Here is a 23,269-nt window from a genome sequence, read left to right on the forward strand (position 1 = left end):
AAAACTTCCACTGTGTATATACTGCTAACTTTTTTCTGTTATGAAAAGTAACAGCATTTGGGTTTGGAATGACATAAGGGGAAGTAAATGATAACAGAATTTAATTAATTTTTAGGTGAACTATCCCTTGAACCTTTTTTGAGCACAGACTTGACAAGGACATACAGACTAGCATAAAAATACAGTGGTTGCAGACACTCCGGGGTTTATCGTTCAGAAAATTAAAGGAATAAAAAATAGTTAAAGAACTAGATTTGCAAATAATATATTTTTATTTTAATAAATGACTCTTTCCTAACCACAACCTAAAAACACAGTTGAGTCAAATCCACACGTTTTACCATGTTCTAGTTTAAGGACAATTGGCCATATCTGATTATTGGGGGGGGGGGGGGGGGGGGGGGTGTGTGACATGTCCCCCTCAATGCTGATGAGATGGTCAGAGGAAAATGGCCAGACTGGTTTAAGATCACAAGAAGGCTACAGTAGAATTACTCTTTAAATCCGTGGTCAGCAGAAAAGCATCTTAGAACACATCAAACCTTGAGGTGGATGGGCTACAACATCAGAAGGCCATATCGGGTTCCACTACTTTCAGCCAAGAACAGGAATCTGAGGCTACAGTGGGAACAGACGCAACGAAACTGGGAGATTGGCCTTTTTCCAATTGTTCGGTGGGGCAGATGTGGATCCCCTCCATGTCACCTGATAAGTCCGTCCCTCCAGGATCACCAAGCTGCCACTGCTAGGTCCTAGAGCAAGGCCCTGAACCCTCAACTGCTTAGTTGCATCCTGTTTAAGTGTTAGCCAAATCTAAATGTAAACAGTAACACTGTCCAAAAGCCTAATGGAGAATATCCAGTGCACTTATGAAATTCCATAGTGCCTTAGTCAGTCCATACAGGAGTTTGTTTGTGATTGCTGTGGCCAAAAATGCTTGATTTTGCTGCAGCTTTTTTTTTCTTAAAAATTTGCTATGCAGTTATTTATTTATTTATTTTTTTGAAGAAAACTACTTGCATTGGCAAAATGGAAATTGCACAGAATTGTTTTGCACAGTCTTTTGCAGTGATGTTTGTTGGTAAATGAGACCTTTTATCTGTACTCATGTTTGACGCACGTAAATTGAATGGGGATTTAGCTGAATGCGCATTGTGATGATGTCACATGGTGCATCTTGGAACAAATCTGCGGTAATTTAAAAAAAATCGCAAGTTCCTGCGAATATTGCGGCGTTCCCGCATTATTGTGTTAATTTCCACAATCGCAAAATCACAAAATCCTGAATACCCTTGACCAGGGGTTTTCAAACTTTATGCAATCAGGGAAACTTTTTACTTAAAAAAAAAAAATATTCCAGTATAGATTTATTTAATGAACCATATTCAACTATTCAAATATTAAGGTTGGCATTTAATTGTGTGTAATAATATAGTGACTATTAATTAGATAGTTAAATTCTCAAACTTTTTATTCACAGAACACATTTTTGATTAAATGTGATAGATTTTAAACATTATTTACAGGTCTACTTGTTTTTAAGTTTAATCATATTCAAGCAAATAGGTAAATAACGCAGTAATGAATATAACTTTGATAATAGTAACTTGTGGTTTCTAACACTATAATGAAATGTAATTTTTTTTTTTTTTTTTTTTTTTTTTTTTAAACAGCCTCTCAGACCCTTCTGGGTTCCTGAATATCATTTTGAGAACCATGATCCTGGAGTACCCCTATCATGCACATTTCAGTGTTTTCCCTGCTCCCAACAGCTAATAAACAGTTTTTCCTAAGTTGAAGTGGATGTGTTAGAGCAGCAAAGGAGGGTTGGGAACCTGTGCCCTAAAGAGATATTCTATATAATATCTGTAATGCATTTTGATATCTGAAGGAAATAGACAGTAGGGCATAATTCCCGACACACGCATTTCCCACCATACTAAACAGTTTATAGAGAAATTCAATGCCACTATGAGTAAATGTGACATATTATTTACTATAATATTATGTGGTTTTGGACATGTCCTGCCCTCTAGTGTCCTCTTGGTATCAATTCAACATTCACTAAGTTAATTCCTGTTAGGGCTGGGTGATTATATCAATATAATATACACAATATAATATATAGATATCAATACTGTGATAAATGATTACACGATACATTTTTCTGAGATATTGTTGGTATGGTGATGTATTTTTTTTTTTTTTTTTACATTTTTAATAATTACAAATTAAACAATACTGAATGGATGGTGTTGATATGACAATTGCTTTGTTGTTTTTTTTTTAAGTTAATTTTACTTTAATTGCTAAAGTATCATCAAACTCAATTAAACGTTTTTTTTTTTTTTTACTGCTGTTTTGCAGACCCTTGGTTAGCTATATTATATGTGAGGAATAATTGAGGACAGGCCGTTTAATTAATAGAAAATAATGTACACCCCATTATTTTCTAATAATTAAACGGCCCATCGTCAATTATTCCTTACGTACGAATAGTGTATTATAGAAATGTCCTCATGTATGGTGGTATATTTGTCAGATCATCCAGCCCTAATTCCTGTTATCACTTGCGTTCCTGTTTTCCATAAACAGTCAAAAGTCAGTAATGTTCTTTTCTTCAAGATTCAAAAACAGTAGCAGAACCACATTTAACACACATTCAGAAATAAAGTACAAGTTTAATAATTACAGGATTAAGATCTTAATGTACACTTTTTGAAAAGAACATTTGTAAAATTGCCTAACTCTCATTAAAAGGTTACCTGAGGCTTTGAAGGGTGTACAACCTTTAGTATTCCACAGAAAATATAGTGGGAGATAATTTATGTCTGCTTCTCATGTTTCTAAATCCATCCATTTTCTCTACTGCATGTCCTACAGAGGGTCGCATGGCCTCCTGGAGCCTATCCCAGGGAACTAGAGGCACAGGGAGGTGGACACCCTGGACGGGGCGCAAATATACATTTACACACCCTTTCACACATTACTGACAGAGCTGCCGATCAGACTATAACATGTGTCTTTGGACCGGGGAGGAAACCGGAGTACCCGGAGAAATCCCCCAAACATGCAAAGCCCACACACACAAGGCAGAGGAGGGATTCGAATCCCCAAACCTGGATGTGTAAAGCAAACAGGGCTTTGGCTGCATGAGTGTTGTGATGACTTCACAAGACGTGTCTTGGCCCAAATCTGTGGTAATTTTGAAAAACTGCAAGCTCCCCCAAATACTGAAGAGTTTGCTTGATTTTGTGTTAATTTCTGCGATCACAAAAAATTGTTTCTAAAACAAATCGGTGTAGAGACATGCTGAAAGCACAGGACAGATGTAAGAAGCGCAACATTATAATTTATTAGGTTTGAAGGTACAACAAATGCATGTGAAATCAAACCATACTACACTGTTGGTCGAATTGAATAGAATTATGGCCTCATAACAGAAGGATTTTTACATTTCACCAGCAGATGTAATAACTCAGACACCATATACTCAAACAAGTCTTCTTGAGTGAAACAAAGCAACATTTATTGTAGTAACATTGCAAGAATTACATATTGTGGGGAAAGATTTCATTAAAGAAATTTTCATTCTCGTATCTCGTAAATTCTTCCTACCCTCAGGTAGGTCAGGGTACTTCCTCCATGTTCTCAGTATTAATCCCCTCTTATTTTTTTCCTGATTGCAATCTCAGCAGGCTGTCATCTCACAGCTGGGTAAGTATGCGAGTCTAACATGGTCATATTAGAGTACCAAAGTCTTAGAATAAACATACAGCATCTATTCAATCACCCGAACAACCTCACATAATGGGTGTTCCTCATTCTCACTCTGGTTGTTGTTACTTAAGCCATGTCTCACAAAAAAAAGGAAGAAATAAATAACCTTTTATTATTGATATGGGCAGTATCTGCTTACAAAGTACACTACACCACACCAAAGTAAAGGAAACCATTCACATCTGTCAGTCAGAGGAGAGGAATAGATTTTAAAAAAAAAGAAAAAAAAAAAAGAACAAAAAAAAAGAAAAAAAAAAAAAAAAAAAACAAAAAAAAAGAAAAAAAAAAAAAAGAACAAAAAAAAAAAAGAACATGAAGCTATGTTCTGGATATTTAATTCCCTGTTTAATTTCAGATGTATAGTCTACATTTAGCTTTGATACTACCAATGAGAATAACTAGAACATGAAAGCGCTATGCACACAAGCAGTGAACAGCAGAAATAAACATTTTGCAATTTCTTATAAATCAGACGACAAAAGGCTTTAAATTAACAACTGTGACTCCAAGAGCGGAAGTTTTTCCTCCCAGTTTAGAGCCAAGACTAAAAAGGTAGTAACGCCAAGCTGTTGTGACACTAAGCAAGGAATAACTGCAAGGCATGAACATTCTAGGGTTAATGAAAATGACAAGGCATCACATGTTGCTGCATCAAAGCATTATACGAGCACAGCTTTAGAAAAGAAAGGATTTATATTTAAAAAAGAAAAAATAAGTCTTAGATTATGAAGTGGATATTTTGGTACACCTCACATTCATATCTAGACTATAGAAATGAAATATTCAATTTAGGTATTAAAATAATAAAGACAGTAAGTAAGGGGAAAAGCAACTTCAACAACCAATGAGAGGGGGGGAAAAAAACAACAACTTAATCACAAAATAAGAGAGACAATTAATATGGAGGCACATACACAACCTCCTTAGCAGAACACTACCATCTATGCACACACTGGCATCCAAGTAAGCAAGAGATGAGTACAGCAGCCTCTCTCAGTCTGCTTGTGGGAAACAGATACAACAGAGAGAATCCCACCTGCCTGACCTTTACCCTTTAACAAAACGGCCACTTTTGTGATTTTGGGCTATATTTAACTCATGGTTCAAACTTAAGTATAGGAATAAATCAACTGAAGAACTCAGTCTGATATGTGGTGCATTATAATGACTTCTAAATAGGTGGGCGATTATGGGGGTGGGGTGGGTGGGAAGAGAAATCTTTTTTCGTTTTGCAGCACTGCCTGTAGGGGAAGCATAAAGATTTTAACGCCGGTACTGAAGCCAGAGGAACTGACCACAATCGATATGCTACTTGCTAGAACTGCTGTTGAACACGAGAGCAGCACTTTACTCGTCCTACAGGTTGAGCTAATTCTCTGAACTCTGTATTATCTCCTGCAGTCTTGTCAGCTCACATTATGCAGCTCACTGTGAAGAATAGCGGCTCGACCACTGGCTTTTTGGCTCGTTTTCTTGTGCGCCTGTGACCTCAGGGTTTCCCCATATAGAGACATCAACAAGCCACTAACAACCTAACCCTAAATTTAGGTTCTGCTGCAATTGTTTATCCGGGTTCAAAACAATTTGTTTAAAATGGCAAAGAAAATCTTCAAATCTCTCAACTCGTCCATTTTGATATATTGTTAAAAAAAAATATCACAAAGCCATTTGTTAAGACTCTCCTCCTTTTCCATTGTTAGACACCCAGAGCAGGTGACATCTCTCACAGCTGTTCCATTTCTGAACCACTAATCCACAACCTTCAACCAGAAAACTTTCCTCAAAGTTGAATCTTTCTTCAGAGACTCCTAGCACCATTTGTAAAGATGGGACCACCAGAAAAGAAAAAAATAAACTGAGAAAAACCAGAACCCTCTGCCGTAGATGTTTCCCCATCCTCTCAAAGATGTTTGGTGGTAATATCTCAAAGTCAGATTCCAACTTTGAAGGGAAAATTTTCCCCAAAATCAGCTGCTTAAAAGCGTTTTTTAAAAAAATCATCTTTATTTGATCTTTTTTTAAATTTTTTTTTTTTTTTTTTTTTTTTTTAAAGACGTCACCTCATCTTTCAGCTTGTGGAGACGACAGAGCAAGCGTGGCATTTTTTTGCAGGTAGTTTTAAGAGAACTTCGTCTTCTCTCCGACTCAGGTGGCAGAGCGAGGTCTGCGGCTGCCGGCTGCAGCCTGGCGAGAGAGAGGAGGCAGGTAAGGGACTGCCCTGCTCCCCAGGAGGCGCCTCGACTATGCGGAGTTGCAGATCGAAGATCTCGTTTGGTTTCCCTCCTACATCGTCTCCTCCTATGCTGCGTCTGCTCCTCTCTACTCCTTCCCATCCTTAGCGAGTGGTGGGGTGGTTTCCTCCCGCCACTCTCTTTCGTTCCCTCTTTTCTTATCCTGCTTTTCTCCCTCTTTTTTCACACGTGATTGGTTTGATTCTCTCCTGTTGTTCTCACACCATGGTGCTTCAGTTGTAACAGTGGAAAACGGGCATCCATGTTTGTTCTTTTTTTATATTTACCCAGATTTAAAATGCTGATGAACTAAGCTCAGCGTAGGCCTAGCTCCAGTTCCAACAACCTGAGGATGCAAGAAAAAGAACTCCATCAACATTATTGCTACACTCTGAGGACTAGTTTATAGAATACTATATTCCTAAAAGCAGGATGGCACTGCAAGGAGTGTTGGGAACGGTGCAAAACTTATATAAAATATTAAAACAGCATGCAACATCACATTTATTTTTGTATTGTGTAAGACTACACAATATAAATAAAATAAATAATAAATGAAACATGAATCACATTGTTCATCTTGTTTTAGTTTGTTCTTTTATTCAAATAATGTGTTGTGCATATCATCATGGCCTGTGCATAGGTGTTGTGGTATTGTGTGCACGTGTTCTTACACTCTAGTACTGAGAGAGTCCGGTCACTCCTCCGTGCTGGTATGCCCGTTCACCCTGGTAAGTGGAATCCTGGGACAGAGCCACATCCATCTGAGACTTGAACTCATCACCCAGGTAACTGTCCTGTTGGGTAAAGGAGGAGGACAAGATCATTACAGACAAATCAATACAAAAGTTCTTCAGACTGATCCCGTTTCTCCTGTAATGAAACGTTTTCCTCCGGATGCGGATAACCCCAACCACAGGGTACAAGGGCTCACTGAATGGTTTGAATGGAGTATGAAAATGTACACTACCGGTCAAAGGTTTGTAGACTCTTGACTGAAATGTTTCTCATGATCTTAAAAACCTTTTGATCTGAAGGTAGATGATTAAATGTTTGAAATCGGTGTTGTAGACAAAAAAAAAAAAAGAAAAGAAAAAAAAGATACTTATATATATATATATATATATATATATATATATATATATATATATATATATATATATATATATATATATATATATATATAAATAAAAAAATTGTGCCAACATATTAATTTCTTTCATTAGAAAACTACCATTTTATTTACAAAAAAAGATAATATTCCGAAAATCAGCCAATAAGTGTCCAGTGTAGGTGTGAACTTCTTTAATACTTCTTAAAAATAAGCATCTCAAGGAGATTCCTCAAGAAATCGGTTGTGTAAATGCCTAGAATACATTTCTGGAAATTCAAGGCAAAAAGTCTAAAATATTAAATTATTTTGGATTTTTTTTATCACAACATAATTCCCATAATTTCATTTGTGTTACTCCAGCGTTTTGATTACTATTATTATTCTAAAATGCGGGGGGGAAAGAAATAAAGAATTAGTGTTTCTAAACTTTTGACCGGTAGTGTATATGCATATGCTATGGCACATTCACCAGATCTCCATCCAACTGAACACCTATGGGGGTTTCTGGAACAAAGTTTTAGACACTTCTCTCAATGACCACCTCCACTAAACACCAACTGAGAGAATATGCTTTGGAAGAACGATGTTTTGTCACTCCAGAGCTGTTTGAGATTTGTAGAATGTATGCTAAGGCACATCGTAACTGTTCTAACTGTTCTGTCTTTTCTTGCAGCAGCCCAACACCTTACAATGACAATTTCCACATTCACAAACAATATTACTCAAATTATAAAGCACCTTTCACAAATACACAATCGTTTTGCCTCAAATATAGAATACCAATATGAACAAAATCAGTCACCGCAATGAAGAAGTGTGTGCGTGTGTGTGTGTACCTGGGATAGTTCAGGCTGGGACAGGCCTGGCTGGCTCATCTGTGAGGGCTGGCTCATGGTAATGTAGCCCTGGGTGAGGGGGCCCTGGGAGAAGGGCTGAGACACCAGATCCTGACTGGCCTGGCTGTTCGCCATGTTCGTCTGTCCACTGCCATGGTTACCCATGCCACGACTCCTCTGACGTCCACCACGCCCACCCGTCTTACCCTTTGGAGCTCCGCGGCCTGAGCGAGAGTGGAAAAACACTAATTTAAGAGATATAAACCAATTCCACATTATTTAATCTGACTCTCTCCTAGCTAGCCAAATTCTACATCAGAGGTTCAACTTCAGCAGAGAATATAAAAGGGCCGGAGTAAGAGTGCAGAGCCAAAATACCAGCAGCCGGGCCATTAATCTGGCCCAGGTAACCCGGTGGGGGCATGGGGGGCATGACCAGGTTGAAGGGTATGGGAATATTCATTGAGGCCATAGGGTTCGGCCCTGCTCCAATCATCCCGATCTGGTCGTGAGTTTGGAAATACATGTTCGACGGACGACCTGGAATGACAAAAATAAAATACACAGTACAGAGTGGGAGTTTTATTTTTGTGCTTTGTCAAATCTAGCAGAAGATGAACAGGTCTGTTTAAAATCAACCAATGGTTCCAGTTCCAATGTTCTGTACAAACTTAACCCAGCTCATAAAGCACATGATTAACTAAAGAATTGATCTAGGCATGTTGGACATGATCTGAAAATGCTCAGAGCTTTGGAGAAATTGTACCGAGTAAACAGCACTAAAAGAACTTACAAGATTCTTTAAAAAAATGCTATCTTGACTTGTTTCTTAATGCAATGCAACTCAAGAACCGAACTGATTCTACAGCATTTGCACTCAAGCAACTACTGTGCAGCCCTTCAAAGAATGATACGTAAGAATAAAAGTCTTTTTGCGTTCCTCACCAGTGTTGCTCCGGTCATACACAGAGCCAGGGATCATGGCCTCCCTGGCATCATACATTGCAGTGCTCATAAAACGAGCTCCCTGGGACACAAAGAACACACAAATGAACTTACTTCAACTGACACCAAGACATAACGTTAATCAAAGCTTTAGATCAAGGCCCAATCAATTCAATATGAACTGAAATTAAAAAAAATAATTTTATTTGTCCCCATCTGCAAGCATTCACATAACCCCAAACCCCACCCATGTGTGCACCAGATCAGTCACAGTCTGTCAATGTTTATGGTATTGTTAATGGTTAGTCACTGCAGTGCAGTGAAAATACAAACCAGCCACACGCTTTCTTAACGGCAGGTCTGAAAAGGTTTTGTAACCTCTGTGGAAAGGCACCGAATAAGATATCAGAGTCTAGACCATTTGGCTGTCTGATGAAAGACTTCTAGCAGAGCCACAAGAGCTACTAAAACCAATTACATTTTTAAAACCTCTCCATTTCTGTATTTGACATAAATGCCCATGCTATGAGGTTAGTATAACAGCAGCACTGCCCTAAACCTCCTGCATCTGACTGTGTGCATGTGCAAATGCAAGTGAAACACTCACAGGGTTGATGGTGTTGACGAGCTTGCGAGGTTTGCTGAACTGCATGAGGCTCTCTCTCAGGTTGTTGAGGGGCCCCTCCACCAGAACCTTCTGCTCCTTGTAGTAGTTCAGCAGGTGGTTCCAGAGTGGCTGTTTAGACAGAGCTTTAGGATTCCCCACAATGATCACACCGTACCTGATGCACAAAAAAAAAAACCCCACAACACAGATTAATATTTGTTTCCAATTAAAAACTAATTATGCAGAGTTGTGGCATTCACCAAGTGGGTGATAATTTGAAGATTAACAAGTGTGTTGAAGCCAAAATTAACACAATAAAATGTAACACACTAGTGTGCAGTCCTGTGGATAAGCATATTACCTGGCTCTGGTGAGGGCCACGTTCAGCCTGCGTGGATCATTAAGAAAGCCGATGCCTTGGTGCTCATTGGCCCGGACACAGGATAGAATAATGAAGTCCTTCTCACGACCCTGGAAGGCATCCACGCTGGCTATCTCTACCTCCTTGAGGGTGAGAAAAAACACACACTTATTACCGATACACCATAGTGCATGCACATGTTCGACTACTTAAAATTTCAAATGTTATCACACTAACTATTTTTACAAGCACCTTAAACAGACTGCTATTAAGCAGACCAATAACTCTGTTAGATTAAAACATTTATGGAGGCACCTAAACATGCATCCAATCATCACCACTCTAAAAAAAATTATGGACATAATGAACTTATGTAGTAAACTGTAAATAACTACTGTGACTCAGCGTGTATGCAGTGTCTGTCTGCACCTGGTAGAGCTTAGTATGAAGAGAACCGCTGAACTGCATGTACTGCACCAGGTAGGAGCGCTGGCCCTCGTATGGAGTGATTATGCCGATCTGGTCAGGTTTGGCTCCGGCCTTCAAAAGGCGAGTGGTGATTTTCTCCACATTAGCAGCCTCAGTCCTGCACACACAACTTACGTCTCATTCACAGCTCCCATGAGAAGCCTAAAGTTACTCTTATACAAGGCCTCTTGAAACAACTTGACAGAGTAGAACAGTAGTTAATCTAGTCAAAGGTAGGCTGAGATCTAAACTTCAATATATTATTTAAAATATGCATTAGGTAAGGTTAGAATATTCCAAATGGGATTTCACAGCAACTTAATACACTTTTGCTAAGGTGTTTTTTTCCGTAATACAACATTACAATTTCTCTCCAAAGGAAATATTGATCCTTAACAGTATACCTGTTAAGATAGGAGGTGCCTGAGCTGGCAATCTCTTCCTGGCCCTGTGTCACATAGAAGAACATGGGCTTATCTGGCTGAGGCCACTGGAAATCAAAGCCCTTCTTGATGCGGTCAGCTAAAGGAGAGAAAAGAAAACACTTAACTTAAACAAATTCATAAAACAGCTCTTAACAGAACTCCATAAACATTAACAAGCTAAACATGTACTCAGACTGCCTCCATAACTTTAAATTCCATCACTTAAAATATAGCATTCAAATGCCTTCATGTATTAATAAGCCTATAATGCTATACTGCCACAGAGCAAGTATAGCATGTATGGGCCGGACAGATGAAGCGGCCCATACATGCACGATCTACGTGCATGAGTGCTCAGCAAGCGCGTGCTCTTCAGATGTTGACAACTGTGACGTTGTTTACTGTGGACACGTGTGTTTGTTTTGTTTCTGTTCCGGAGTATTCTGTCACATAGCGAGACATAAGGGAGTAGAGTACACATGCAGGTGCAGGTAAAGACGTATTTATTTAAGGGCAGGCAGACAAATCCAAATCCTAATCCAAAAAATGTAGTCAACACAGGCAAAGGGTCGGGTGATCGGCAAACAGGAATCAAAGTCATGGTCACAGATAACAGGGTCAAAAGACAAAACAAGAAACATGAACTAGTACTATGGACTGGGAGCAGAAAAACCAGTGGGGACTAAACGAACTAATCTATAAGCTAACTAAATCCATCAAGGACCATAACATTAACAACGTATCTAACTATACTATATCTACTATAATACTCCACAAGGGGTACAGGGACGCGAGCGGTATACATCCCCAATATAATCAGCCGTATAGAACCGAACAGAACCTTTTTTGCACTCGTCTTTTTTGTTGTAGGCTACAGAGTGTTACATTCTTTCAGCAGTCAGTTATAGGCCTAATATAGGCTATTCAAGGGGGGCTCAAAGATGAGCACATAAGAATATTTTTATTTTACTCATTTACTTATTTAAAGTTATATTGTGCCTTGTTGGTAGCATATGCTTGCTGGAATGAAAAAAGAAATGTTCAGTGTTAAATAAATATTTTGAAATTGTAGTTTTTGTAATTGATTTTTTTTCTTTGAAAAGCAAGACAAAATAGTAAACAACATTTTGACTATTTAATTTATGCAATGGTGAAAAAAAATGGCAAAATAAATGGTAAAAACGTGTTCGGTATTCGGCAAAGTTTTTCATTAGATCCGGCTTCAGCCAAGAATTTTCATTTCGGTGCATCCCTAGTTCACACAGTCAGTCATATATACAGGAAGAAAAAAATAATAATAAAAACCACATACCAGCAGTGACTCCATTCTGGAGAGATCCTTCATAGAAGATATTGGAGGGGAAAGCGCTGAGTGCAGGGTGCATACGATACTGCACTTGAAGGCGGATGGGTCTGATGCCCAGCACCACCAGTCTCTCGAAAAGAGACTGGGACAGACCCGCCTTAGCAGCCTTTTTACACATGACCACTGGACCGAGCTGGCAGTGATCACCCACCAGGATCAGCTAACAGATGAGGGAGAAAGCAAGAGAGCTGCCAGTTACCAGTGGGAAAATATATATTTTCAAATGCTCGTGTATCTAAAGCTTAAATGTAAGACAAAGCAGTCTGTTTGGGTGATACCTGCTTGGCTCCCAGCACTACTGGCACCATGCATTCCGGCTCAGTAGCCTGGGTACTCTCATCTATCAGGATGGAGCGGAACTGCATTTTAGCCAGACGAGGATCACCCGCACCCACACAAGTACAACAGATCACATCTGCATTCTGTCACAGAACGAGACAATCAAGTTGCAGGGATATGGAAAAAAAAATAAAGGATGCCCTTGTTTCTACTGGACATTGTCTGAGAACACTGCTTACAAGTAAACAAAAATACTTGGTCACAAACTCATTTTCACATTCTTCCCTGAAAAATTTGTCGTGCAGAACATTAGCTTACACAGAAACGAACAGATAGCTCCTATGTTCGCTGACATTCTTATTTCAAACCACATGCTTTCCTCCAAACAGACTCACTCGTATGCAGCGAGAATGAAACAAACCATGAGTAGCTCCCGTTCTGCAGTGCGTTTCAGGGCCCTGTAGCGCTTCTCATCCGAGGAAGACAGCTCTCCTGTTTCATCCTTCAGCTGTTGCAGCTTTTGCAGTTCTGGCATGCTGTACGCACACAAAACACATCAAACAATACCATAAGCATGTCGATTTTCACTCAAATTCAATTAGCCAAAAACCACATAATTGTCAGTCCACCATGACAACGTTCATCAATTTGCAGGTACGAACTGAACTGATACGAAAAGGTTTTTTTTTTTTTTTTTTTTTTTTTTTACCTGTCCATGTTGCGAATCTGGTTGTGAAGAGCCAGGAAGGACACAGGAGAGTCGATGGCCTCTCGGCTCTTGGCACAAAGACGCACCACTTTCAGTCCTGTTTGGTGAATTTTCTCTGTCAGCTGGTCCACCGCGATATTGCTGGGAGCGCATACCAGAACCGGCCTGGGTCCCAAGAAGAAACAGTGCAATGTGTTTGATCAGGCTCAAGAAACTGCCTAAAAATGTACTGGAGGTATTTATATACCTTTACTCTCAAAAAAATGGAAGAATCTATGAATATACACATTATATGGAAATGCGCCTTGTCTTCCTTGTCAAAGAAGAACTGTGCAATTGCCAAAATTGGGCATCGGAAGCTATGATAACCCTGGTTATCCATCTAATTTTCTTTAAGGGTCACTGCGTGTATATTACTGTAGGGAAAATTATTTTGGCAAAACTAGGACAAGGTAGAAAAATAGAACATGTAACAGGTAAGTATTTATGGTACCAGAAGACACAAATTTCAATGCTTAAATAGTGATAGCTAAACATTACAAAGCTAACAAAGATAGGGCCAATATTTGTTTTGCAATAAAATCTCTCAGAACAATGTGTAGTACATTATTAAAGCTTTTTTAAAGTTCTTTGCTAATTTTGATTCCACATCTGTGAATATGATTTACATATTTCCTGTTTCAGTATAACTAATCCACTCTTCTGTGTTCTTACTATGTTCACTTAACACTTGATCAGTGGTGTGCGACATGGGTTTCAAGTATGGAAAAATGAGCAGATGTCTAAAAGCAAGCGAGTAACAGAATCACAGCCACATGTAAAAATGTATGACTAGTGTAGCTGAACAAGAGAAGTCACATGTCTCACCCGTTGCCCTGTCTAGCCAGGTGGTAAACAATAGTTGCTGAGGTAACAGTTTTGCCAGTACCAGGAGGCCCCTGGATCAGACTGAGGGGACGCTGGAGCACCGTTTTAACAGCATACACCTGAACAAGCACAAACGGTACTGCTTCAATAACTTTGACCCAACACAGACTGGTTATAACCAAATGCATTCTTAGTATAAACATATTTCATCTTAATAAAATAGCTGGCTGGGCACAGCGGAGTCACTGCTTTTTAAACATAAAAGTACACATTAATAATATAGAGAAACTGGATGCGTGGCCCCACTGAGGCTCACCTGTGAGTGGTTGAGGTCAGGCAGGCCCTGGGCAGTGAAACGCTTGGGTAACTGGCACTTAATGATCACGTCCTCTACCTCATGGCCAAGCAACTTGTGATAGATGTAACCAGACACGGATGTCTCATCTACTGCAAACGTTTTCAGGGCACTCTGCATGCTTGAAAAACAACATGAAACTAAATCATAAGGCTTTTTCCCCCCAAATAACACAAGCAAAACAGAGTAAAACAAGCTCAGAATTTTTTGCTTGAGATAAAATTTAATATTGGTTAATATTTATGGTCAAAAGCAAGCAATTGCTAGGGTGAAAAAGTCTGTTCTGATTTCAGACTACAAGGAACAGACCAACCCCCCCCCCCCCCCCCCCCCCCCCCAAAAAAAAAAACAACAAAAAAAAAACAACCACTTGCTTAATAAGCAAAGTTACTTAATAACCTACTAACCGGTCAAAGGAAGTGGATTTCCAGACAAAGTCCACCTGGAAGTTGTGGGGCACCTCCACAGGAGCTCCAGCACTGCTCCTCAGTTCTATCGCAATCTCATCTCCATAGTCTGAGAGGAACTCATTAAGGAATATTACACTTACAAACCTTCCGAAAGCAATTCTGCCTGACATTCAGGCTATAATGAGCACTTTTGTGTGTTGCTAATTATTTATTTAAACAGCTGGCATTTCAAAGCCACTAAAGACCTTTATGGATGAATAAATATTACAACGAAAACACCATGCAAAGTGAGCAGGAAGGATACTATCCGGGACCTTGATTACATGTCCGATACCCTTCCAGAGAGGAGCCAAGTCTCCTTTGTAACGTAGGCAGATCTCATCCCCTTGCATAAGACGCATGTCTGCAACAGAACACACAATGGTTCATTTTATGCTGCTTACTTTCAGTACGATTTATTAAATACCCACCAGATAGTGATGCATAAACATTTACAAAAAACCCACACATACAACCACAGACAGACAGACAGACAGACAGACACAGAAGTGCATGCGTCCGTGCATACATCGATGAGGGATGCATGGGGCACGGAGTTGGGGATGGGATGGATATGAACCATTGGTAGACACAGAAGATGATGAAAGTAAATATTACCACCTGAATCCGTCTTGGGAAGGGTGAAATAAGCAATCCTTTTTTTATTCAGTCCCAAGTCCCACCTGACAGTTATATTGTCTTGGGTCTGAAAAGATCAATATGGAAGAAAAAGAACAAGAACAATTAAAGATAAGAAAATTATAGAACTATTGCCCTTAAAAAAAAAAAGAAAGAAAGAAAAAAAAAAAAAAAAACACACACAAAAAAAAAAACAACTACTGACGAGACTATTCTTGTTTCACATTTGAAAAATCTTGCAGACAAAATGACTGTTAAATACTTTAACGCAGTGAAAGTTTCTAAATGAAGAGTAAAAATGTGAGACGTTTTGTCAGAGCACCTGGGACTCTTTAAGCTTCTTGTCATAGTCTGCCTCCAGTTTGACCAACGGGCCAAAGATGTTCTGATACTGGTAGGCATCCTCATAGCGGAGCAGCACATGCTGAGGCTCTTCATCCACGCCAGGCTTCTCCAAATCCTCAAGCGTCGCAGTTGGATTCTCCTGCAAACCGGAGACACAAATATAAGGATGCGAGATCAGGGCCGCTCGCTCGGCCATTACGGCCAAAGGGTTATAAAAGTCCAGCTTTAGAAGCATTCTCAAGATGTTATCGCAAAAGACATACAATGTTTACACAAAAGGAAAAGATTAGAGAAGATCTTGAACATGTTGGAGAACAGACACAAATCAACAAAATATTTCAATCTGGAAATAATATCTTCCTCGTCCACACATCAAAGATATGTTATTTAGCCCACGCAATCATACTCCAAACATGAATTCTTCTTTCATGTTCTGTTACCTTCCAGAGCTCCTCCAGTTTGTTGATCTGCTGGGCGGTGATCTGGCGTGCCCTGAGTTGCTCCTGCTCAGATGGAATCTTCACCAGCCAGGACAGAAAGCACCGGTCCTGGATCAAAGGCTGCCACTGGGAGCTGTCCCAGTTAATGTCCTTCAGACTGCTCTGACTGGCACATGGCTGCCTAAACACACAAACACACACACCCATGTGAATATACTATTTGAGATCTCACTTTGCTCAACAGTGTTATCCCCCCCCCCATAATTTTAACAAATAAATGTTTTAAAAGAGTAACCATTGTTCAGATTAGGCTTGGGATATAGAAAGGGGATAAGTCTGATTCTGTGCATATTTTATATTAGAGATGCAACAACTAATCGATAAACACGATAATGAAAATCATTGTCAAGGAATCTCATTATTGATTGGTCGGTCTGCTCAAGGCACATTTACTCATGACATTACTTCTCTTCCAAAAACACGCTTCAGAAAGTAAATACTAAAGTTGTGTCCCAAATGACATACTACATACTTACACTATGTACTCTACCATCTAGTGTGTGAATTTTAGACAGGTAATATCTCAAATGGAATACTAGAGGTTTTTTTTACTAACCGGAAGTATAAGCCGCTTCCTAGTCAGTGGCGCATGACGTCATACGCACGTAATGCGCCGCCGCTAGCCAAAATACCCAGAGTCACCGACAATATCTTTCTTCAGCTTACTGTTGATGTCAACATTATCTTTTATTCCCAACATGAGCTCAGCCACAATCAGACGGAGGAATAATCATCAAGTGACTGAGGAAGAAAGTGTTTGACCCAAGTCCTTTAAGGCAAGGGGGCATTTTATATTAAACAACCTGAAGATCAAACTTTAAAAAGCGGAGTTTGTGTAGCACAGAAGCACGACAGTGATGCTGTCACGAGTTGCTTAAAAGGTTCAGTTTAATTTAAGTTTTTGGTCATTATATGCTGCATCAGTGTAACTTCTGTCGTTTATTATATCGGAGGTGATGTGTTAGTAAGGAGGCCACGTTGCTCCTCACGCACGGTGTAGACGAGGTGATACACACTGGGAGTGCAAGTAAGGTCTGTAATATCTAATTAAAACACTACGATCAAAAGTAAAACAATATTCCTAAAGGCAGTGAGTAACAAACCACAAGGTGCAGTGAAAGAGTTTTATTAGTCATTTAGGACTGTAGTTTAATTCAGTGCTTTTTGTGCATCCATAAAAAGTAATGCACATAAATAAAATAAGACACCACCAACAGTACAGCCGTAGCTCACGGATCAGTTTTCCACATTACAGAAACTTTGACACACCTCTTCTTTACTTGTTCCTGTTCTTTCTCTTCACCACATTAATGTTGGTTAAACATTGCTACGTGTTCCTCCATGCTGATTATCCTCCCCTACTCCTTGTAATAAGGATCAACAATTGTGACAAAGACTATAGACATCTTGCCATGAGTGCGTTCATCTGGTGACAATCAGAACCCACTTGTCCAGAGCGTGCTCCAAAACACAAAGCTCTATCTGGTCTTTCTTAAAAAGTCTCATATTCAGCCAGAAGTTTGAGACGTGCCCTGTAACTTAAACCGCATACCTGAGCAGTGCATGCTCTTGTTGTGAACACAATATATCACGATGACGTTTAAATGGTACCCGAAGCAACAGGACCAATGTCATTTTAATGGGTTAATTGCTGCATTCTTTGTTGTAGTGCAGGAGGAGGGTTCTTTTATCCAGTTTGCAGAAAAGTTTTGATTAGTAATTCCAAGTCTCCCCAGGTGACAAGGGTTTTAAAGAAGTGTCGATAAATTCAAACATCGGGTTATTCAACATTTCTGATATGTAACCTAAGCTTATTAAGTATACACACAGCTGTTTTATTCATGATGGAACTGGTTCAGAATCAAACTAATTTAAAAACACACATCCTTTTGGAAAGCTTACTCTCATATGGCATGACAACTTTCAACTCTATGACAGTAAGAAATGCAAATGTTTTTCACCTGCACAGGAGCACCACGACAGAATCGGCCTTGGCTGGAATGAAACCCAGAAGGAAAACGTTACGACAGCCACAGTTGTAACACTCCAACACGGTCTCCCCCAAAGGACCATCTTTATGCAGGGTAACCTCCTTACATTTGGCACGCACCAAATGGTTGACGATATGGCTGTGAAAGAAGAACAGTGGTGTCAGTGTAAATAAACAGCTACAGATTACACGAAGAGGAACATTTTCAAATAATTATGCATAATACAATACACTTCCCAAGAAGCACAGTACTATGCAAGTCTTGGGCCCCTTATTTTTCTATTTTAGTACAAACTTTGACAGATTTTTATTTTATGGCTTCTACATTACTGAGTCAGTGCAAAACCTTTTATCTTAGTTTTCCAACACAAAATTAAATGTTACAGAAAAAAAAAGTTTGTATGTCAGTAAAGAAAGCAGCATATTACGTAAGAGAACACTTTTCAGACCAAAAGAACCCCCAAAAAACATAACGAAGGCAGCTGCGTTTTGCTGTAAAAATAAGCAGCAAGTGCAACAATCAAAGTCTCCAGATGAACCGTGGCTGGTTCTGCAAGATGCTCAATAAAACTTACAGCTCATTTCCTTATAAAACGGCACAAACTGTACCCAAGACTACATTTTCTATAAGCAAAGGGTTGTCACACCAAATATTGACTTTTGTTTCATTTATTGCTGTGTACTGCTCTCTATAGTATGTATTTTTCATTATTTTTTTTCATTATTATTTAATATTTTTCATTACAAGTTCATTATTTTTGAAGGCATCTTTGCTCTTCAGCATTTCTTTGTATGTGTACATTTTGCTTATAAACAACAACCATCCATTTAAAGTCTCCAAAATGCACTGCCTGTTGCTTTACAGACTTTTACACTAGTTTTCCACAAGGTTTGAGCTTAACCAGAAAATAGGGGGGAGAAAAAAAGAAAGAAAAAAAAAAAAAGGTTCACTTCTGTTTCACTCTCACTGCGAGCTTTGCAGGTGGCAGCGTTTTCTCGATTATACTTTATTTAAATTTAGCCAACATGCTGTAAAAATGAATAAAGAAATAAAACAGAACAGCACACAAACGCAAGGCGGTTGATTAATTCCAAAATATCCCAGGTTTGTAATTTTTTCCTTGTCCAATGCCAATATGTGACCTATTGCCAAACCAACAACATTATCGTATGTATGTTTTATTGCAGCTACTCTGGTGAGTAGTAGCCTTGACTACACTAGTTTTTTTTTTTTTAAACAGTGGCGTAGAAAGCGTTACCAATTAATGCGTAACTATGGAGGATTAGTGGCCTCTAAACAAGATTAGTCGATTCAAAGTCACTATGTTTCATTCTGAAGTGTTGCTTCACATGATCACTTTTCACTAGTGGCACAGACGCTGAACAGAAGAGAGCTCGGTTTTGAAAATGACATACCTCACGCATACTTTTCCCTACAAACATCTTTAAAATCATTGCCTTTTTGACTTAATGTCTGGCTAGTCTCTGGTCTAATGAGATGCCTCCAGCTAAATAATGCAAATAACAGCATGCTATTGGACAGGCCACAACAGAGGATCTGCGACATAAATAACATTGGTTAACGTTTAGAAATCTGGAGTCGCTGAACTACGGCCATGTATTTTTCCCAGTTTTCCTTCACAAAAAGAGTATATACTTTTAATACATAGTATAAGTAGACGAATTGGGAAGCAGGTAGTATAAGTGAAAAGTCTGGTCCACTAAAATGTTTTGCCACGTCCACAAACAGACCACAATCTGCCAGTTGGTTTTACCACCAAAATTACATACAAAAACGCAAACCTGACGGGCGGTTCATATAATAGCACGATACCAGACCTCTGAATTATGCCTAAATTGTGGGGAGAAAAAAAAAAAAAAAAAAGTTACGCTAAAAAAAAAAGAAGAGAAAAAACTACTTTTGATTTAATTTGCCTACCTGCCAGAGGTGTTGCCACGTCCATTGCAGAACCACTTCTTGCTAGTGTTGCAATACACCACACAGGCAGGATCATGAATGCCACAGTAACTATGGGAAGAAAAACAATAATTAGTTGTTTTTTAATTTTTTTATGACTGTCACTTTTGAGTAACCAAGGCTCCATTTACCTTGGCCTTGATGCACAATTCTCATGTTTGCACCCAGATCTGATTTTTACCTGAACCATATCCTATTACCACATTTATATAATCATTCCCCTTATCAAAATGCATTAGGCTTAGGCTAAAAGCAGCAACTTTTTTACCATTGTGCTCGTAAAAAGACAAGCAATCCTATCGCTTCCAAATGTGATTATCACAGCCTTTAGCTTCTTTATGTTTTATTATTATACGTTCATTGGACATTGATGCTGTAGCACGGACAGACTCGATCCTCATTCTATCATGGTCCAAGACATGTCCTCGTTGCTATTAATAAGAAAATTAACAAATTGAGTCCAGATGTGTCAGATATTTTGGATTTAGAACCTCATTTGAATGTGAGGGGGAAAATGCTAGCTATTTATTTACATCCACGTAAAAGTATATGAAAAGTATCAGAAGAGAGCAAAGCCAATCTGAACTGGGTGTCAATGGAAAAGCAGCCCAAGTGTCATCTCTTTAGAAAGTAACTACAGGAGAACTTGTTAGGGAATAGGGTCACATTATTTACTTTAATATTAAGAGTTCCTTAAAGTAGTTCATAAATGCTAGTTTTAAAAAAAAACGCACAGTGAAGTGATGAGAAGGAGGCTACCTGCAGGCGTGCACAGGGAGATCCTTGGTGTAATAGGTGTCCTCTTCATCCTCCTCGAAATTCAACTCTGCCAGAAGTTGACTGGTTTTCACCACAGCATCATCACCGTTCTGCAGAACTCCTTCAGGCCCGTTCACCTTCGCGTAAACACCAAGACTCAAGTTATAGAAGCGCAAAAACCCCAAACACTTACAAGGGACTGACTAACTTCGGGAAAGGACAGTGAAAGTGAAACAGTAGCGCGCTACCAGGGCTAATTTGCGCCTCTCCGCGGTATAGCCTAGCCTAGCCTAGCCTAGCCTAGCTTAGCTTAGCTTAGCTTGCCAGCTGTGGGCACGCTAAGTTTCGGTAAGCTAGCTAGGTTGGTTAGCTAGCTAGCTAACTGACTGACAGTTGAATATGAAATGCAAATAAACGGGTTAAATTGCGGTGTTTGAGTTAGTGACAGACAGCTGTTTAAGATACCGTTAATTCGGTTACTTAGGCGACGCAGCTTGGCAACCTAGCTTCACAGCTAAGCTAACTGTAATGCTAGCAAGCACGATTTTCGAATACGCAGAAAGCAACAAGCCCGCTAATTCTTAATTCCGTGTCGCGGCTTCGCCTGTGGATTTGTTTTGCAGACTCACTCGGTCGGAGTGACATAAGGAATACAGCAGCGCACCTGGTTGTCTAGCTGGCTCTGGGTTTGGCCTTGTGTTTGGGTCTGGCTCGGCAGGGTAAAGTCGGTAAACTCGAACTCCGAGCCCTGCGTGTCGGCTCCGAGCAGCTCCGCTTCCTCCGTGTCCAGGAAGGTGAGAGTCTGCGAGCTCGGCCCGTACGCCTCTACGCTCATTTTTATCTCCCAACCAGCAAGGTCCGCTTTCACAATTAAAAAAAACAAACAAACAAAAAACCCCTCAAACGATATTACAATTAATATGTTTTTTTTAAAAAACAAACAAAAAAAACAACAAACACGCTCGCGATATTGTTTTGATGTAAACTCAAAAGCGTTAGCACGAATGAACGCGTACGGCTTCGAAAGGAAGCTTCAACTCCCACTCGAAATGGTGACGTGAGCACAAGCGGCGCGTGGAGCGCAGAAATGGGTGACGTCAGCGCAGAAGTGCACACATTTGAGAAAGTTTAGAGCGGGATCAATCCTCACTGGACGCTGTATTTAGAAAATGAACTATTTGGGGGTTCCTAATTATGAAACAGAACTGGAAAAGTAATATTTTATTTGTCATTTAATTATATTACTTGAAAAGTATTATATACATATATTATATGGACAAAAGTTTGTGCACACTTGACTATCACACCCATATGTGGGCCTTCCTCAAACTTTTGAAAAAAGTTGGCACCTGTCAATGGGAAGGATATATTAGGCAGCAAGTGAACAGTCAGTTCTTGAAAGAACTTGCCCGTTAAAAGCAGGAAAAATGGGCAAGCGTAAGGATCTGAGCAACTTTGGCAAGAGCCAAATTGTAATGGCTAGAAGACTGGGTCAGAGCATCTCCAAACCGGAGGTCTTGTGGGGTGTTCCCGGTATGCAGTGGTTAGTACCTACCAAAAGTAGTGCAAGGAAATACAACCGGTGAACTGGAGACATGGTCATGAGAGCCCAAGGTCATTGATGCACATGGAGCAAAGGCTAGCACGTCTGCTCCAATCCCACAGAAGAGCTACTGTAGCACAAATTGCTGAAAAAGTTAATGCTGGCTATGAAAAAGGTGTCAGAACACACAGCTCACTACAGCTTTCTGTTTATGCTTCTTGCTGCAAATCCGTGCCTCAAAGAAAAAAAAAAGCCCAAGGAGGAGCAACAAAGTACTAATTGTGATTTTATTTTTGTTGATGATTCCATATTTTTTTCCTCAACATTGAGTGATTCCATAATTTTTTTCCTCTATTTGATTTGAGAAAAAAAGTAATTAAGTAAAATAATTTCATTACATTTGTTTGATGTGTGTTTTACGAAGCCAGAATGTTCAGCTATTAAACAAAAATTGTTTTGTTTCACATCTGTGATTTGATTATTTGTTACGAAGTAAAAAATCCAAGTGAACATCATCTAGGTGTTGTGATTCCATAATTCTTGAAAATGCCTTGGTGGAAGAGTGGGGTAACATCTCACAGCAAGAGCTGACAAATCTGGTGCAGTCCATGAGGATGAGACGCACTGTAGTACTTAAAGCAGCTGGTGGGACACCACATACTGACTGTTACTTCTGATATTGCCCCCCACTTTGTTCAGGGACTCATTACTCCATTTCTGTTC

At 39.4% G+C, this 23,269-nt stretch overlaps 1 protein-coding gene across 1 annotated transcript; it reads right to left on the reverse strand.

The window, feature by feature from the left end:
- Positions 1 to 3,502: 3,502 nt before the first annotated feature.
- On the reverse strand, positions 3,503 to 22,048 carry upf1 (UPF1 RNA helicase and ATPase). The gene is made up of 24 exons (XM_017495639.3): positions 21,668 to 22,048; positions 21,004 to 21,140; positions 20,206 to 20,295; positions 18,238 to 18,405; positions 16,217 to 16,397; positions 15,754 to 15,915; positions 15,411 to 15,498; positions 15,058 to 15,156; positions 14,751 to 14,859; positions 14,305 to 14,464; positions 13,989 to 14,107; positions 13,122 to 13,286; positions 12,834 to 12,948; positions 12,412 to 12,555; positions 12,080 to 12,293; positions 10,747 to 10,864; positions 10,304 to 10,460; positions 9,875 to 10,017; positions 9,514 to 9,688; positions 8,907 to 8,988; positions 8,340 to 8,501; positions 7,962 to 8,185; positions 6,686 to 6,808; positions 3,503 to 6,357 (listed from the first exon to the last, which is right to left on the reverse strand). The coding sequence occupies exons 1-23, from the start codon at positions 21,836 to 21,838 to the stop codon at positions 6,689 to 6,691; spliced, it is 3,303 nt and encodes a 1,100-aa protein (XP_017351128.1). The 5' UTR covers positions 21,839 to 22,048; the 3' UTR covers positions 3,503 to 6,357; positions 6,686 to 6,688.
- Between the last annotated feature and the right edge of the window lie 1,221 nt (positions 22,049 to 23,269).

Source organism: Ictalurus punctatus, chromosome 20, assembly GCF_001660625.3.
Source record: "Ictalurus punctatus breed USDA103 chromosome 20, Coco_2.0, whole genome shotgun sequence".
Lineage (NCBI taxonomy): Eukaryota > Metazoa > Chordata > Actinopteri > Siluriformes > Ictaluridae > Ictalurus > Ictalurus punctatus.

Bases quoted from the DNA above. Each gene is read 5' to 3' on its own strand.
- upf1 (XM_017495639.3), bottom strand. From the start codon at position 21,838: ATGAGCGTAGAGGCGTACGGGCCGAGCTCGCAGACTCTCACCTTCCTG. The intron at 13,287-13,988 runs GTGAGACATGTG...CTTGGGACCCAG, and splicing joins CTGGCTAGACAGGGCAACGG to GCCGGTTCTGGTATGCGCTC. The intron at 12,556-12,833 runs GTTTGTTTCATT...GTTCTGTGACAG, and splicing joins CAGAACGGGAGCTACTCATG to AATGCAGATGTGATCTGTTG.